We start from the raw sequence: 18,530 nt of genomic DNA, 5'->3' as shown, positions 1-18,530 counted from the left end.
TATTCTGTAAACTTTCGAGCTTAAAATATGAATGTTATCGAAGTAATGTTGGGAACTGATGCATGAGTTAGTATAATATAATGACACTTGATCAACGTGATTATATTACAGTAAGTCATGCTGAGTTTCTAAATGGAACATGATGATTCACAGATTATAACGTCATCATGGGACATGTTACATAACTCTTTCATTCTGATTAACTTCTGAACATATCAAGAAAATATATTCTTGATAGTTCTATCCTCAGTGATTCTGGTAATTTGACAAATCAAATCGTGCTATCACGTTCCTCCCTGCCTAGAACATTATAATCATTCGAAACTCTATATCTACAAATTCTGGATTATTACTCGCTTGACTTGAAGTCGGAAAGAGAAAACAAAAGCATAGAGCTTCGAAATATAATGGAGAATATAAAGCCCGATAACAACACATAAATTACATACCGTGTATATCAATGTTTATCGCAACATAAAGACACGGGAGAATTAAAAATATTGTAATCCCAATGGCGAAGTAGAAGAAAGCAGATTCCTCTGGTGGAAGTTGGAAAAGGAGAATGATTGTTGTGATAGTAAGGATGGGGACAATGATCAGAACTGGATTAAGCATTTTTAGAATCTTTTGGATGTATGAACTAAGAAAGAAAGTATAGGAATGGCGAGAATAATGGAACGAAAGAGCTAAATTTATAATGGAAATATCAAACAGAGTAATCAAGGAAGATCACCGTATTTAATTATAGAGATCTTAATTTCCTTACTCGCCGAAGAATCAAATCTTTTAGATTTTGAAGATTTTTTTTAAATTCCTTGAATTCCGGAATTCAACCCTAACTCTGTCAAAAGTTAAGATGAATCTTTATTTTCCTATTTCACTCTTTGGTGATAGCTTCATTCGTACTCTTCGAATAATCGAATTATTTTATCTGTATTATTCAATAATGATAAAACTCTATTTATCAGCTCATATTCGTCAGGAAAACATATTTATTGTTAGCCATGACGACCTCACTCAAATTTCGGGACGAAATTTCATTAACGGGTAGGTACTGTGATGACCCGGGAATTTTCGACCAAATTTAAACTTGAATCTTATTTGATTTCAATACGATAAGCAAAGTCTGTAATGTTGAGCCTCGAAAACTTTAGAACAGATTACATAAATGCATTTAGCCTTTGACTACTCTCGACGATTCACGAACAAATGTGTGTAAATAAATATATAAATATACATAATATTTGAGTAATCAAATACACATTAATCAATTATGAATCTAAAAGGTAAAACAATAAATAAAATAGTTAAATTACCATAAATATAGGTAAGTATATATATGATTTACATTAATAACTATTTGGATATATATATATATATATATATAAACATATTTATATTAAATAAATGTTATCTTATAATATAATAAAATTAATATATTAAATGTAATTACAAGTTTATTTATTGTTGATACATTATTTATTACATGAGATATTGTTATCAGTATCATTAAAGATTATAAATTTAAATTTGATACTCGTAATTTGTATATTATTATTAATAGTATTATTAATATCAATTATAGGATTAGTATTATTTTTTTTTACTTGTATTACCATATCTGTATTATTATTGTTATCTATCTTGATTATTATAACTAATATAACTATTAGTATTATTATTAGTATTTTGATATTAATACCAATAATTTTATTTATTTATTATTAGTACTAATACTTGATTAATAATAACATTATCAATATTGAAATTTATGAGTTTAAGTTACATATAAACATATATATATATATATATATATATAAATACAAATACAGATTCGATATATAGATGGATACAAGAATGCAGATAAATAAATAAATACGGTATATGATATAAATATAAATACGGTATATTTATAAATAAAAATAAAGAAGTACGTAACCTCTTTTATATATTGTTAAACTACAATTGAATTTGAGCTTTTGTCTTTAGAATCTTAACAAAGCAAGTTCCATACAGATATATCCAAAAGTATTCGGTACCTGTCTATATCCTCTTTATTTTTTTTAATACTGATACTCTGTCAATTGATTTGGGTGTCGACTTTTTTTCACTACACAACAAACGTTAATCAATCTGTGATATAACCTCAAATCATACACTTGTAGTCAAGCAAACCTACTCCTTCTATCCGATTATTAAACAGAAATATCAGTGAATGAAACTCGCTGAACCAGTTATTCCCTCGGCTCGTTTTATTTTTTTTTTGCAACTCAAATTTGTTTGAATTATCAAAATGTAAGAATGTAGTGTTGTTGGGATTATTTTACCCAAACTACCTGCAAAAATTCAAGCTTCAATTCCTTTTAACGAGGTCTAATTCTGGAAGTCAAATTTAGTTTTCTAAAAGTCAACCGAAGTGTTCTTGGAGAAATTTGTGTTCATGTTTGTGTTCCAAGTTTAATTGATGATTCAAACAGATTCTAGGATTGATTTGAAATATATTTCGTGCTTTGATCTGTGTCTAAAACGTTTTCAAAAGTGAAATCAATTTTTTTTTATTTCTTCAAACCGTCGCCATCTGTTTTATTTAATTTTTTTTTGTTGTTCTTTGTTTTCAATTAATAAAACATTTGATATTAATTGGTTATTGTGGATGTATTCGAATTCTTGTTTGATGTTTGATTATATCTCGGTCGATTGAAAAACTGATGAAGAAGAAGAAGATGCAGTTAATTAGATACGGGATATATATTGTTATTTCCTGTATTATTTCAAAAAAAGGGCTACAGCCCAATGGTTCAAAGGAGAGTCGGGTTAGCGGGTAGTCTTGGGTTCGAGTCCCTGGGGAGACAGCTTATTTTTGTAGGCTCCATTCTTTGAAGGTAGCTCATTTTTTTATTTAGTTTTATTATTATTATCATTATCATTAATGTTATTATTATTATTATAAATATAATTATTATTGTTATTATTATGATTATGATTATTGTTATTGTTATTGTTATTAATTATTAATATTATTATTAGTAAGTATTACTATTATTATTATTAGTATTGTTATCATTAGTTATTATTATTATAATTAGTATTATAATTATTAATATTGTTATTATTATTACAAATACAAGTATTAACTATCATTGTAATTATAGTTACAAATTTGAATATTATTATTAGTATTATTAAGTTAACTATTATGATTATTAACAAACTAAAATCTATTAAATATTAGTAATATCGTTATAATTGCAATTGTTAGTTTTTATTATTATTATCATTGTTGTAGGTATTATTATTTTACCACTTTTACTATTAAGATAGTTATTATAATTAATATCAGTATTATTATCATTATTATTATTAGCCCTAATATTATATTAATACCAAGTTATAATTATTATTGTTATTTTTACTATTAATATTATTATTATTATTAACATAAAGTATTATCATTAATATTATCATATTTTTTATTAATATAGTTATCACCACCATTATATTGAAATTATCTTTTATCAAAAATTAACATTTTTTAATCAAGTTATTATAATTTTTAAAATTTCATGCAGTTTAGTATTATTGTTATGAACCATATTACATATAACAAATTATATTTATATATATATATAATACTAAAACATATATAAATATATTAATATAACTAAATGAATAAACATTAATAAATTTCAATGTATATATATACAAAATAGATATAAAACATATAATTTAAGTTATAATACATATAAACAAAGTATATGTATAAAATAAAAATTAATATTAAATTCCTATAACTACAAACACATAAATGTTATATAATTAATAAATGAGATTATAAGTTTTCTATTATAAGTTTTAATAGATATACAATTGATATAGGTTCGTGAATCCGAGGCCAACCCCATTCTTGTTCAATGTCGTTCTATGTATTTTTACTACAAAATACATTAGGTGAGTTTCATTATTCCCTTTTTAAATGCTTTCGCAATATATATTTTTGGGACTGAGAATACATGCGCTGTTTTTATAACTGTTTTACGAAATAGACACAAGTAATTGAAACTACATTATATGGTTGAATGATCGAAATCGAATATGCCCCTTTTTATTAAGTCTGGTAATCTAAGAATTAGGGAACAGACACCCTAATTGATGCGAACTCTAAAGATAGATCTATTGGGCCCAACAAGCCCCATCCAAAGTACCGGATGCTTTAGTACTTCGAAATTTATATCATGTCCGAAGGAGGATCCCGGAATGATGGGGATATTCTTATATGTATATTGTGAATGTCGGTTACCAGGTATTCAATCCATATGAATGATATTTTGTCTCTATGCATGGGACGTATGTTTATGAGAAATGGAAATATGAAATCTTGTGGTCTATTAAAAATTATGAAATGATTATTTATGTTAAACTAATGAACTCACCAACCTTTTGGTTGACACTTGAAAGCATGCTTATTCTCAGGTGTGAAAGAAACCTTCCGCTGTGCATCTTGCTCATTTAAAGGACAATACTTGGAGTCGATCATCGCTCTGAAATCAAAGGTTGATGACTTCGTCCGGATGGATTAGGACGGGTCTTCACATGAATATCTTTTTCTGAGCCGGAGTGAGTGTTTTGTTAATTTCACTAGTAATACCCATCCTGCCCCGAATAGTTACCTTGGCCTCGAACCAAACCTGTCAACATACAATAAAAAGGATAAAACACTTTTTTGGATCATACTACTTTGATTTCTTCCCCACATTAAAACAACATGATTGTAGAACTACAAAACTGAATAAGCATACCAAATACTTGAATCCTTTGATCCACACCACTAAAACAGTTACATTAGAGATAAAAGAAACTTAGCATGACGTACAATTAACCGAAATTAACAGTCACAAGCAAACAAAAAACAACATTTTTGCAAAAATAAAATCAGGGAGACAAATATACAATTAACCGAAATTAGTTATAGTTTTCTTGCAACATGAAACAAAGACTAATCAATGGCCTAATCAATTCTTTATTCTGCAATTATTTACAAGGACCCATATTTACATCTACAAATACACCAACAATGGTGTATATAGATTACTAGTACAAACTACAAACATCAACATATTGAAATTGGCCTTTAAACAAATAATTGAAGGTTACCTCAACATCTGTCATCTTTATGAAATTACAAACAAAGAATTGAAGGATCTTCTTTTTTATACTATAACAGATCGGAGGTGATGCTTTGAAAGCCGGAGGTCAGAGCGGAGGTCGGAGCCGATAATCACGAGGTGAAGATGGAGCATCGATTTAGGGTTATTCATATGGGAACAGATTCAGATAGTGGTGTATCAGATAGTGGTGCATCGAATTAGGGCAAAGTTTAAATAAGGAACAATAAATGGTATGGTCGACGGGTTTTAGGTCGTCCGTGCCTCTTTTCGGTCGACTACCGTATTAAATCTAGAAGTCGACGACAGAGATAGGTGGTAGACAGAATTCCCGTCTACCGAATGGGGTAAAAAGACAATTTTTTTTAAAAAGTGTATTTTGTTTGAAGCCTTAAAAAAAGTATATTTTGATCAATTTTCCAAATTTCAAAGGAAATGGGTTTATACACAACACTAACCCAAACCCTAACCCTAATTTATGATTTTAGCAACACAATTCGAAATAGGGTTTACCTTTGGAGCCAAAATCGAGCTAGATGGCTGCACTAACAAGTTTGGGTTCCAATTTGGGTAGAAATTAACACCTTCTTCCTAAATTGAATCTTCCTTTCTCTAAAGTTTGTTTCTCACTCTAAAGCTTGTAGAGTTTAGATGCAACTGAGGATGAAAAGTGACCTCCAGATCTGTTTTAGGTGTTTAAAACATGTCCATGCAAAATTGCATACAAGTCCCAACTTATATTATTTACAAAACATCCCAAAAACCCTTTCAGACATAGGTGTGGCGCACCTATGCATAGGTGTGGTGCACCATTTGCCTTTCCAGCTTGTAACTTTCACCAAAATGTTTGGGCTCGAGTCAGGGTCGTCTGGGCTTTCGAATCGCCTCAATCCGAGTTCGTACGAGAAAGTTTTGGCCCAAACGGTGAAAACGCGCATAACATCTCTACATGCACACAACGTTATACGTCTAACTCCTGACACAACATTATCATACAGATAATGATATTTCAAGTCACTTCTAACTTCCGAAAACATCTCGATCACATCCTGTATTATTAAATTTATATATAGAACTATAATAAAATAATACCCCGAATTTCTAGGATGTTACATAACTTTCAACTAATATTTATTAACGGCTAGTATATTCAAGCTGTTTAATATTATTTTCTAATTTTTTGCCATAACTGACAACCTACGTTCATATAATAAAAAGTCAATATACTTTACTTATCTTCCATATTTAGCGAAAACAATATATACAGTTAATTTTACGACATACACAAATAAATTAATTAAATTAGAGATATATTACATCAAAAGGAGGAAGTATTACCATTATCATATTAACTATTAGACAAAAATGATGAATAGTACCAAATGTATTTTCGTCATTTCGCCTTTTTTTTCTTTTTTCCTTTTTTCTTTTACTAACTTTCCTTTCACGGGTTATACCTTTTAGTTCAACTCGAGTTGCTCTTCAACGACATCATCGTTAGCTACGAAATAATTTTACAAACTAAACGCAATAAAATACATTGAAAACCGAACCCCCGGCGCGAAGCGAGGGTTCGAAAAGTAGTTACTACTCTGATTTCATTGAAGCCACTAACTTTACTGGCAGTAAGGCTACTTTTCGGTTTAAAAATCGATGATACAATTTATATTCCTTATTTTTATTTGAAAAGACCAACAATAATTCAATTTAGAGTACCAACATAAACATATACTCCGCAATTACCCCTTTATCTAATTCACAAAGTCGTTATGAATAGTTTAGTTTTGCCATTTTACAATCAAATAACAGAGTTTTACTTTTTACAAAATAGCTACAAAAACTTACATTATTATTATTACTTTACCTTTTACATTTTGAAAAAAACAACAAAGTTTTAGTTCTTACAACAAAACCTCTATTATTATTATTATTATTATTATTATTATTATTATTATTATTATTATTATTATATATTATATTATATATTTACAAAAGTAGCCAAAGCTTTCTATTATTTATTATTATTTTATATATTATATATTATTATTAATTACTATTATTATACTACATTATTATTATTATTATTATTATTATTATTATTATTATTATTATTATTATTATTATTATTATTATTATTATTATTATTCAACAATTAGTATTAACTAGTGTAAGTGTCCTCGCGTTGCGTCGGGTGCCCTCGCGTTGCGTCGGGTGCTCTCGCATATCGTCGGGTACCTTCTCGTTGTGTTGAAAAATGTTTGCTAAATTTAATAGACAAAATTGCATCGTGTGCCCTCTCTTTGTGTCAAAAGAGGTATAATTATTGTTTGAAGATCTTATTAATCATATTAGTTTTTGTTTAACGTTCTTGTTAATTCGATGGAAGGATTTGTTAGTTTGTAAATTATATTAGTTATTATTTAAGGATCTTTTTCATTAGATAAAAGGACTTGTAAGTTTATGATTGAAGTTGCACTCACTTTTTGTATATTCATTAAGAAGTTGTACTCACTTTTTCTATATGCATTAAGAAGTTGTATTCATTGCATTAAAAATAGTAACAAACAGTGTATAAAAGAAAATGTGTTACTTGTATAATGTATGTGAACTGTGAACTTGTAATGAACGCATTATAAATTTGTGTTTAGTTACTATTTATAAGACTTTATCTTTTAGATAAAGGTATAATATAATAATATAGTAATAGTAATAATAATAATAATGATAATGATAATGATAATAATAACAATAATAATAATAATGTAGTATAATAATAGTAATTAATAATAATATATAATATATAAAATAATAATAAATAATAGAAAGCTTTGGCTACTTTTGTAAATATATAATATAATATATAATAATAATACTAATAATAATAATAATAATAATAATAATAATAATAATAATAATAATAATAATAATAATAATAATAATAATAATAATAATAATAATAATAATAATAATAATAATAATAATAATAATAATAATAATAATATAGGTTTTGTGACTATTTGTAAGAACTAAAACTTTGTTGTTTTTTTCAAAATGTAAAAAGTAGATTAATAATAATATAAGGTTTTGTAATGCGTTCATTACAAGTTCACAGTTCACATACATTATACAAGTAACACATTTCCTTTTATACACATGTTGTTACTATTTTTAATGCAATGAATACAACTTCTTAATGCATATAGAAAAAGTGAGTACAACTTCTTAATGAATATACAAAAAGTGAGTGCAACTTCAATCATAAACTTACAAGTCCTTTTATCTAATGAAAAAGATCCTTAAATAAAAACTAATATAATTTACAAACTAATAAATCCTTCCATCTAATTAACAATACCGTTAAACAAAAACTAATATGCTTAATAAGATCTTCAAACAATAATTATACCTCTTTTGACACAAAGAGAGGGCACCCGATGCAATTTTGTCTATTAAATTTAGCAAACGTTTTTCAACACAACGAGAAGGTACCCGACGATATGCGAGGGCACCCGACGCAACGCGAGGGCACCCGACGCAACGCGAGGACACTTACACTAGTTAATACTAATTGTTGAAACAACGGTAGCACATACAATAATTAGAATACCAAAGACTAGTAAAAACCTAAAAAAAATAGTTCATACATCATCTTTTAAATATGAAGATGATGGTTGATTAAAAGCAGTTTGACCAGAACGGTTATCAAATACGTCTGTGAATTTGTGATTTAATTACTATTTTCTATTTCTATTTTATATTACATAGTGGTAGTTGGAAGTTACCCCTTAAGAATAGTCCTAAAGTCTAACATTAAAAAATCTCCTAATTTAATTAGTTAAATTATTATTTTCCAACTATTAAAACAATAAAAATTAATAACACATACTTAATTAAAATAAGTAATACGATCACATTAATTAAAAATCCTAAATGTAAAAAATTACATTATTAAAAAGTCCTAAAAATTACATAATATTTAAAAAGTACTAAAAATACAATAATCAAAAAGCTACTTATTAGTGCGGCGGAAATTTGAAGCAAGATGCAATACATGCTCGGTTAGGTCTTTACGAAGTTGATTATGCACATTTTGTCGTGTATTTCCCTAACTCGAGTAGCACGATCACTATTTCGATTCCTAACAAAGGTAGGGTGATTTTCGGGTCTTAAAAAAAGCTCTTCATCGAGTGTGCATATAGCGAAACCGTTATCCTCTTTGATCATATTATGTCATATTATACAAGTGTATAAGATTCTGGACATATTTTTGGCTCTGTAAAATCGCCCAGCCACACATAAGATATTGAATCTATTTTGAAGACCGCCAAAGGTGCACTTCACATCCTTTCGTGCACTTTCTTGAAACCCTTTAAACATTGCACGTGACTCGTCATTTGGGGTTGACTTTGCCTTAAAAAGAGTAACCCAATCCGGATAAATGTCATCTGCGAGATAATAACCATATGTGTAGTTATTTACGGTAAATGGTGGGAGTTGAGCGGTGTCGTCCTTGATAGAATCAAACAATATTGAAAGGTTTAAATCATTAATGTCATTGTTTGAACCTGCAATACCAAAAACGCGTGCCATATTCACATATCATATGAAGCAACAATTTTAAGTATGATGGTCAATTTCTTTTATAATCACTTGTGTATTGACCTTGCCATTTAACTAACAATTCTCGCATTCACGGTGCATGTAATTGATGCTTCCACATGGTGATGTACCTATAGATAAAATTTTAGTTGGATGTGTTATATTTATAATTATAAAATTTCTATATATTTTAGAAATTAAACTGCTGTAATAATATATTCGTTAGATTTTTTTTTTATTCAAACGTAAAATTAGCTGGAACTAATGAGTGAGCTTCGCGTGTCCAACATGCTTTGAATCCTCTCCGTGCCATTGGTTATCATGCTTTCGATCCAGAACCTCCAACATGTCGCGCTACAGGAGCATTGAAGGCATGTTGATGAAACCTGTTGCACGCGCGTTGCAATATGCCTTAATATGTTTAAGGCGATAAAACCCTCTATTACGTCAGCAAAACCCTAATACAAAGATTATATTTAATAATAATAATAAATAAATAAATAATAATGAGAATTAAAATAAAAGAAAAAGAATGACAGAAAACTTAAATAAAGAATTAAACTTTTGGGTTTAGTTGGGCATAATAGACTAGGCCGGTTTAGTATTTAACTTGCTAACTTGGACCAAAGCCCGAGTCCAATTAGGACTAAATTCATTTCGGCTCCTACTCAAACAGTGAAACATTGATTCACATTTGAAAATATCGATGGCTGCGTAGAATTGTAGGAAGACTAATTTAAATTTCCTTTAAAAATACTAATTTAAAAAATACCAACTTTATACACACCGCTTCCTGTCAAAAACTTAGCAATGCTAGCCAAAATGGTGGGTTAAAATGAATTCCAATAAACAACTTTGAAAATCTATTGTTGTTTCGTCTCTTGGAAACTCGCTCCGGGGAAAACTTATGAACATCGTTTCTTCTTTAAGATCTCAATTGTCATCGATCAGGAAAGAGATTATTAAGTTGCAAAAAATCGATTTGTTGGATGGAATGTGTTAGATGATAAGTTAGCCAACGCGATTGTGAGCTTAGGTCCACTAGGGTTTGTATATTTATTAGGGTTTCCATTGTAATATAAATATTGCATTAGTATTGAATAAGAATTCACGGGTTCTATTATTTAACATGGTAATCAGAGCTTAGGTCTAATTCAGAGACCTAATCGGCCGACTCGTGCCGCTGCCACTATCCACCCGTCATCTAACCTATCTTATCCCTCACAGCCGTGAGATCTTTCTTCTTGTTCATAGTTTCTTCTTCTTTTTTTCCTACTAAATATCTCGGGAATAGTGTGAATATTTCTTTTTGGCACGACTCCAGATAATCGAATATTAAAGGATGAGTTTCTATCACTTTTCCTAATTTCTCGCAAACAACTCGGGTCAGTGAAGTGTTTTCAGGTAGACTGCTCAGTAGGCGTGGCTCGAGATGGGTGGGATTTTCACTTACCATTACCCTTGCTACTTTACTACTCATTAAAGGTTGTAGAATTACACAATATTTTGGCAAGTTTTAAGCATACTGAACATCAAGAGGATATGGTCATTTGGACTCCAGCTTCGGATGGAACATACATGGTGGCAGACGCCATTCGCATTATGCTAAATTCAGGTAATCCTATTTGTCCCGATTGGCCCAAAGTTGTATGGAACAATAATGTTCCGTCCAAAACCGTGTTATTTCATTTGCTTGCGTTAAAGAAAAGCATTCTCGTTCGTAACGTTTTGTCTCGAAGACATATTTTACCGGTTAATCAGTCAAGTTTATGCATATGGTGTTTAGAAGAGGTCGAAACCATTGATCATTTGTTAACGCATTGCAAATGGTCGTTTAGAATTTGGGCCTATTTGTTTCATGTTTGAACTTTAGATGGGTTATGCTAGCATCGATTCTTGAGTTCTCATTTGATTGGTACCATGAAATGGGTATTAAAAATAAGTAGTTTTGGAGGTTGATCAGTCCCGCTAACATGTGGGCCATTTGGATTGCAAGAATCGAATACATTTTCAACGGAAAGTATACACGTTGTTCGGTTATCGTTCGCAACATCAAGCGCAAGGTGTTTCTTTGGTCAACAAATCTCAATTTTTGTCACAACCTTCAAGCTTATGATGGAAATATAATCCAACTTTATTGTTTCATTAGGCTTAAGATGTATCACTTTGCAAAGTGATCTTACATTTTGTGTTTGGGCCTGATGTACCTCTTGTAGTGTACTCTTTTTATTAGGTATTCTTCCTTTAATGAAGTCACCTAGGTTTTTTTTTCTTTCTTTTTTTGGCAAAAAAAACAAAAACTTTATTAACAACTTAGTCTCTAAAAAGGAGATGTAACGATCCGTCAAAATCGCTATTGACGCGGCACGTTAATCATGGATTCTACAGTGAGGTTTTGATCTCTATTGATACGTTTTGATAAAATATTGCATTCATTAAAATAAGTGACTTTCTAAACATAGAAAGTTATAAGCATGTGGGCGAGTGCTTAGGTATAAGCAAATCCCCAAAATACATAAGTCTTTATTTTACAGGTTGACATCACAGTCAAATTATTTATTACACAACGTAGTTTTGTTTCGAATGCAATAAACTTTATACAAAGCATGAGAGACTCCCTGCAGGCAACAAGCACATCACAGCGGAAGCAGTCTAAGGACCTGAGAATAAAACATGCTAAAAAGTCAACACGAATGTTGGTGAGTTATAGGTTTAATTGCTCGAGTCATAAATATATATAAAGATGAACCACAAAATTTCATCAAAAGTTTATCAATAGATTCTACATAACAGAGCACCTTGGTAACTAAACTTAACGCTATAATGATAATTACCCTATTCATTTTAATACACGCAAACTGATAATGCTAAATACGAACATATATTTCATAGCATTATCCTTCAAGAAAGACAAGCTTTTAGTTGCTATTGTTCTATTTACAAGTGATATTCCTTTAAATAATAAAATGTGAAGACAAAAGACGGATTCGACGAATTGAAGACGCAAATGACCAAAAAGTTAAAAAGTACAAAGTACAATCCAAGTGGTTCAATTTATTGATGAGAAACGTCTCAAAATTACAAGAGTACAAGCCGCAAAACGCAAAGTATAAGATATTAAATCGTACGCAAGGACGTTCGAAAATCCGGAACCGGGACATGAACCAACTATCAGCGCGCGACGCAACGGACCAAAAATTACAAGTCAACTAAGCACATGAATATAATATAATATATATATAATTATATAAAATTATATATATTATATTATATTATTTATAAACCGTCGGCAAACAAGAAAACAAGAGATGTGAGCTGTCCAAGGCAGCCATACGATCGCATGGCCATGAAGAAGAAACTCCATGCGATCGCATGGAGTACTGTAGCTGGTCAGGTTCTTTAAAATGCAAATTACGGACGAGTTTATGTACACCATATCAACTATCTACTCTCTATCTCTCAAATATATATTTATATTTATATTTTAATTATAATTTTAATTAAAGTTTAATAATAATAAGGTTATGTTAGCGAATGTTTTAAGTTTTTAAGTCGAAACTCTGTCTGTGTAACGCTACGCTATTAATACTCATTGTAAGTTATGTTCAACCTTTTTTAATGTCTCGTAGCTAAATTATTATTATGTTTATTTAAGCCGAAGTAATCGTGATGTTGGACTAAATATTAAAGACGGGGTTATTGGGTTTTGGACCATAATTGGGATTTGGACAAAAGAACGACACTTGTGGAAATTAGACTACGGGCTATTAATGGGCTTTATATTAACTAAACGATACCTCGTTAATTTAATATAAAGGTTACAATTTGACGTATCTATATATAACCACATACGCTTAATCGGGTACGGTGGGCGGGATATCTATAAATACCAATAATTGTTCATTTGACCGGACACGGGGATGGATTAATAGTTAATGGACTCATTAAAACAGGGGTGGATTACATTCAAGGGTAATTGGTGTAATTGTTAACAAAGTAGTAAAACCTTGGATTACACGCAGTCGATAACCTGGTGTATTCATTAAACAAAGTATTAAGACCTTGTCACAGTTTAAATCCTCAATTAGTTGGAATATTTGACTTCGGATATAAGGTTAATTTGACGAAGATCCTCGCACTTTATAATTATGACCGATGGACTATTATGGACAAACCCGTATGGACATATCGAATAATCCAGGACAAAGGACAATTAACCCATGGTAATAAATTAAAATCAACACGTTAAACATCATGATTACGGAAGTTTAAATAAGCATAATTCCTTTATTTTATATCTCATTGCACTTTTATTTACTTTCATTTTATTTAACGTACTTTAAATTATTGCACTTTTATTTATCGCACTTTTAATTATCGTCATTTACTTTACGCTTTAAATTAAGTTATATTTATTTTTAATATTTTACATTAGGTTTTAATTGTGACTTAAGACATAAAATCGAAAAACCGGTCACTAAACGGTAAAAAACCCCCCTTTTTATAATAATAATAATAATACTACTTATATATATATATATATATATATATATATATATATATATATATATATATATATATATATATATATATATACACACACACACACACAAATATAGTTTAAAAATATAGCGTTAAACATGGCTAGCTCCCTGCGGAACGAACCGGACTTACTAAAAACTACACTACTGTACGATTAGGTACACTGCCTATAGTGTTGTAGCAAGGTTTAGATATATCAACTCTATAAATAAATAAATAACTTGTGTAAAATTGTATCGTATTTAATAGTATTTCGTAGTAAAAATATAACTATTGTAACACCCTAGGCAAATCCCACATCGCCCACGAAATGAGTGATCATGGGATTATAAGGTAATACTCACTCTTAAATGACACAACGTGTTTTGGGATCACAGGCAGAGCAGATGTGCGAGTACGTTGCAGTTAAGCGTGCTCAGGCGAGAGCACTACCAGGATGGGTGACCTCCTGGGAAAGTGCTTCTCGTGTGTAGTCGCCAAGAAAAAGCCGTGCGCCTGCGGGCAAAGCGGACAATATTGTGGTCATGTTAAGCTGGGGTGTTACAGAATGGTATCAGAGCCACTCATGTGCCGTTGGGGGTGGTGGGGCAAACCTCATCGAGGACGATGAGTCCCTAAGGGGGGGTGAATGTAACACCCTAGGCAAATCCCACATCGCCCACGAACATGAGTGATCATGGGATTATAAGGTAATACTCACTCTTAAATGACACAACGCGTTTTGGGATCACAGGCAGAGCAGATGTGCGAGTACGTTGCAGTTAAGCGTGCTCAGGCGAGAGCACTACCAGGATGGGTGACCTCCTGGGAAAGTGCTTCTCGTGTGTGGTCGCCAAGAAAAAGCCGTGCGCCTGCGGGCAAAGTGGACAATATTGTGGTCATGTTAAGCTGGGGTGTTTGATGTCAAAGCAGAGGGGTATAAAATACTATTAATTTTTAGCAGAAAATACTATTAAATACGATACAATTTTACACAAGATATTTATTTATTTATAGAATGGATATACTTAAACCTTGCTACAACACTTATAGGCAGTGTACCTAATCGTACAGTAGTGTAGTTTTTAGTAAGTCCGGTTCGTTCCACAGGGAAATCTTTAAACAAAGCTCAACGCTATATTAGTTTACTTTTATAAAAATACAAATATATATATAAGTGATATTATTATTATAAAGGGGGGTTTTTTACCGTTTAATGACCGGTTTGTCGATTTTAAAACTTTAGTCGCAGTTTAAACCTAATGTAAAATATAAAATAAATACAAGACTTTAAATTAAAGCGTAAAGTAAATAACGATAATGAAATTGCGAATAATAAAAATGCGATAAAATTAAATTGCGATAATTAAAAGTAAAATAAAATAACAATAAATAAAAGTGCGATAATTAGAAGTGCAATTAAATATAAAATAAAGGAAATTAAATATGAAATAAAAGAATTATGCTTATTTAAACTTCCGTAATCATGATGTTTGACGTGTTGATTTTAGTTTTATGCCCATGGGTTAATTGTCCTTTGTCCTGGATTATTCAATATGTCCGTCTGGTTTTTGTCCATAACAGTCCATCAGTCATAAATATAAATTGCAAGTGTCCTTGTCAAATTATTATTATACCCGAAGATAAATATTCCAACTAATTGGGGATTCGAATTGTAACAAGGTTTTAATACTTTGTTTAATGAATACACCAGGTTATCGACTGCGTGTAAACCAAGGTTTTACTACTTTGTTAACAATTACACCAATTACCCTTGAATGTAATTTCACCCCTGTTTTAATTATTCTAGTGGCTATTAATCCATTCCCGTGTCCGGTTAAATGAACGATTATTCGTACATATAAATACCCCGCCCATCGTGTCCGATCGAGTTTATATGGTAATTTATAGGGACGCCCAATTGTAAATCTTTATATTAACATTAACAAACTATCATTTAGTTAAACAAATATAAAGCCCATTAATAGCCCATAGCCTAGTTTCCACAAGTGTCGTTCTTTTATCCAAACCCCAATTATGGTACAAAGCCCAATTACCCAATTTTAGTAATTAGCCCAACATCATGATTACTTCGTTTTAAATAAGCATAATAATAACTTAGCTACGAGAGATTAATATAAAAAGGTTGAACATAACTTACAATGATTAAAAATAGCGTAGCGTTACACGGACAGAATTTCGACTTACACCCTTACAACATTCGCTAACATACCCTTATTATTAGAATTATAATTAAAATTAAAATATAAATTATAAATATAAATATATATTACTTCGTATGAATGAGAAGAAAAAATGATGATGATTTTGATCAGAATTCGGGTTGATTTATAGCCAGACTTGAAATTTGGGGCTCCGCGAGTCGCGGCCAAATACCCTTAAAACTCCGCGAGTCGCGGAGAGGTATTTACAGTTTACACCCTTGGAGTTTCCTGCTGCCGACGGTTTTAAATATATATATATAATATATATATAATTAATATAATTAATTATATATTATATTATATTTATATATATAGTTAACTTGTAATTTTTAGTCCGTTGCGTCGAGCGTTAAGAATTGACTCTAGTCCCGGTTCCGGATTTTCGAACGTCCTCGCGTACAATTTAATATCTTGTACTTTGCGTTTTGAATCTTGTACTCTTGTGATTTCGAGACGTTTCTTATCAATAATTGGAACCTTTTTGATTGTCTTTTGTACTTTTGAGCTTTTTGGTCGTTTGCGTCTTCAATTCGTCGAATCTGTCTTTTGTCTTCACCTTTTATTATTTAAACGAATATCTCTTGTAAATAGAACAATTGCAACTAAAAGCTTGTCTTTCTTGAGGAATAATGCTATGAAATATATGTTCGTTTTTAGCATTATCAAATATTCCCACACTTGAGCGTTGCTTGTCCTCAAGCAATATTGTCTTGAAATACTAGAATCACTTTTTTATTCTTCACACTTTGTACATCAGTGATTTCTATACGGCGGTATAAACAATGGTAGTAACGATATGGTTTACAGTCCCACATGACTATAAAAATTTAGATCCATTAAGGAAATTGGATCTTTATGAAAACATTTGATCTTTTGAAATCTAGTTTTTACCCTAGATAAGTTTTCCGGAATAACCCTTTACCGGTGTTTGCAAAATATTTTTGTGGGTTTGGTGGGTTTCAGATTTGAAAATTTTAGCTCAAAACTTGCGGTTTTGTGTCACCCACTTGCTAACCTTGTATTTGGAAAGCAACACGTCCAGTTTACTTGTTCCGTATATTACCTTTCGGCAAACTACCGTCCGGTTGTAAAGGAAAGCGTTGAACAAGCAACTGTTTAAGGCAATGTCCCGTGACATGCTTTTGATTATGGTCTATAACGTGTCGGACGCAATTACTATCCTTGGTAGGAGCAATAGTAAAGCTCACCCTTATAATTTGTCGGTCTGGCACAAGGTCATGTCTTTGACCATGCTATGCAACCACCGTTCTTACGGTTGACACCCGATTTAGTTCAGGTGACCTAATGAATTCCAGGTGAATTCCTAGGATTTTACGTTCAATGGTAATGAACGCATTGAAAATAGGGTTTTCAGAAAACAAATCGGTTTGTATTTTTGATCAAAATATTTTCTCGTTCAAGCTCGAGTTTAGATATCATTGAATTCCATGAGTTTGAATTCTCAATCTTTAAGGTCAATCTCTAGGATTGAGTAATATCAGTCTTAAAAGCTGATTTTTAATCTTTAAGGAGATTATCCTTTCTGGGGATCTGATTCATTAGTCTTATCCAGCTAATTTGCATGGTGCCTCCCCATTGTACGAGATAAATCCTTCTCATGGTTAGGATAAATCTGACCACTTGGCGACCCTGTTTGATGCTGAGGTCCGTGGATTTCCTGCTGATTTTAGTGATGACTTTTCTAGATTTTTCGTCAACCTACAGCTGGTCTGGACGACAACTTCATGACCTAAATCAAGAAGCGCGTGTCTTTTTCGGAAGACTTTACTTCCTTTTAATGATGGAATTGATTCATCGTGTAGATCCATCTCTTCTTTTCTTTCATCGGGTAAAACAGTTTAGTTTAGTCCAAAGCAAAAGTATTTTCAGTTATTTGTTACAAATATATGTGGCATATGATTAAAAATAACTTGGTAAATTTTCCCACACTTGGCTTTTTATTTTTCTTTTTATCGTCCTCTATTCCATTTTAAATGAATTTTAACATTTTAGTTTGTTTCTC

At 30.8% G+C, this 18,530-nt stretch overlaps 1 protein-coding gene across 1 annotated transcript; it reads left to right on the top strand.

Annotated features, from left to right (window-relative positions):
* Nucleotides 1-11,303: 11,303 nt before the first annotated feature.
* LOC139842172 (uncharacterized) lies at nucleotides 11,304-11,627 on the top strand. Its single transcript, XM_071832343.1, has one exon. The coding sequence runs from the start codon at nucleotides 11,304-11,306 to the stop codon at nucleotides 11,625-11,627; it is 324 nt and encodes a 107-aa protein (XP_071688444.1).
* The last annotated feature ends 6,903 nt before the right edge of the window (nucleotides 11,628-18,530 follow it).

Source organism: Rutidosis leptorrhynchoides, chromosome 4, assembly GCF_046630445.1.
Source record: "Rutidosis leptorrhynchoides isolate AG116_Rl617_1_P2 chromosome 4, CSIRO_AGI_Rlap_v1, whole genome shotgun sequence".
NCBI lineage: Eukaryota > Viridiplantae > Streptophyta > Magnoliopsida > Asterales > Asteraceae > Rutidosis > Rutidosis leptorrhynchoides.
This window is presented reverse-complemented; position numbering and strand designations above follow the sequence as displayed.

Excerpts from the sequence above, each read along its gene's own strand:
- LOC139842172 (XM_071832343.1), top strand. The coding sequence starts at position 11,304 with ATGGTCATTTGGACTCCAGCTTCGGATGGAACATACATGGTGGCAGAC.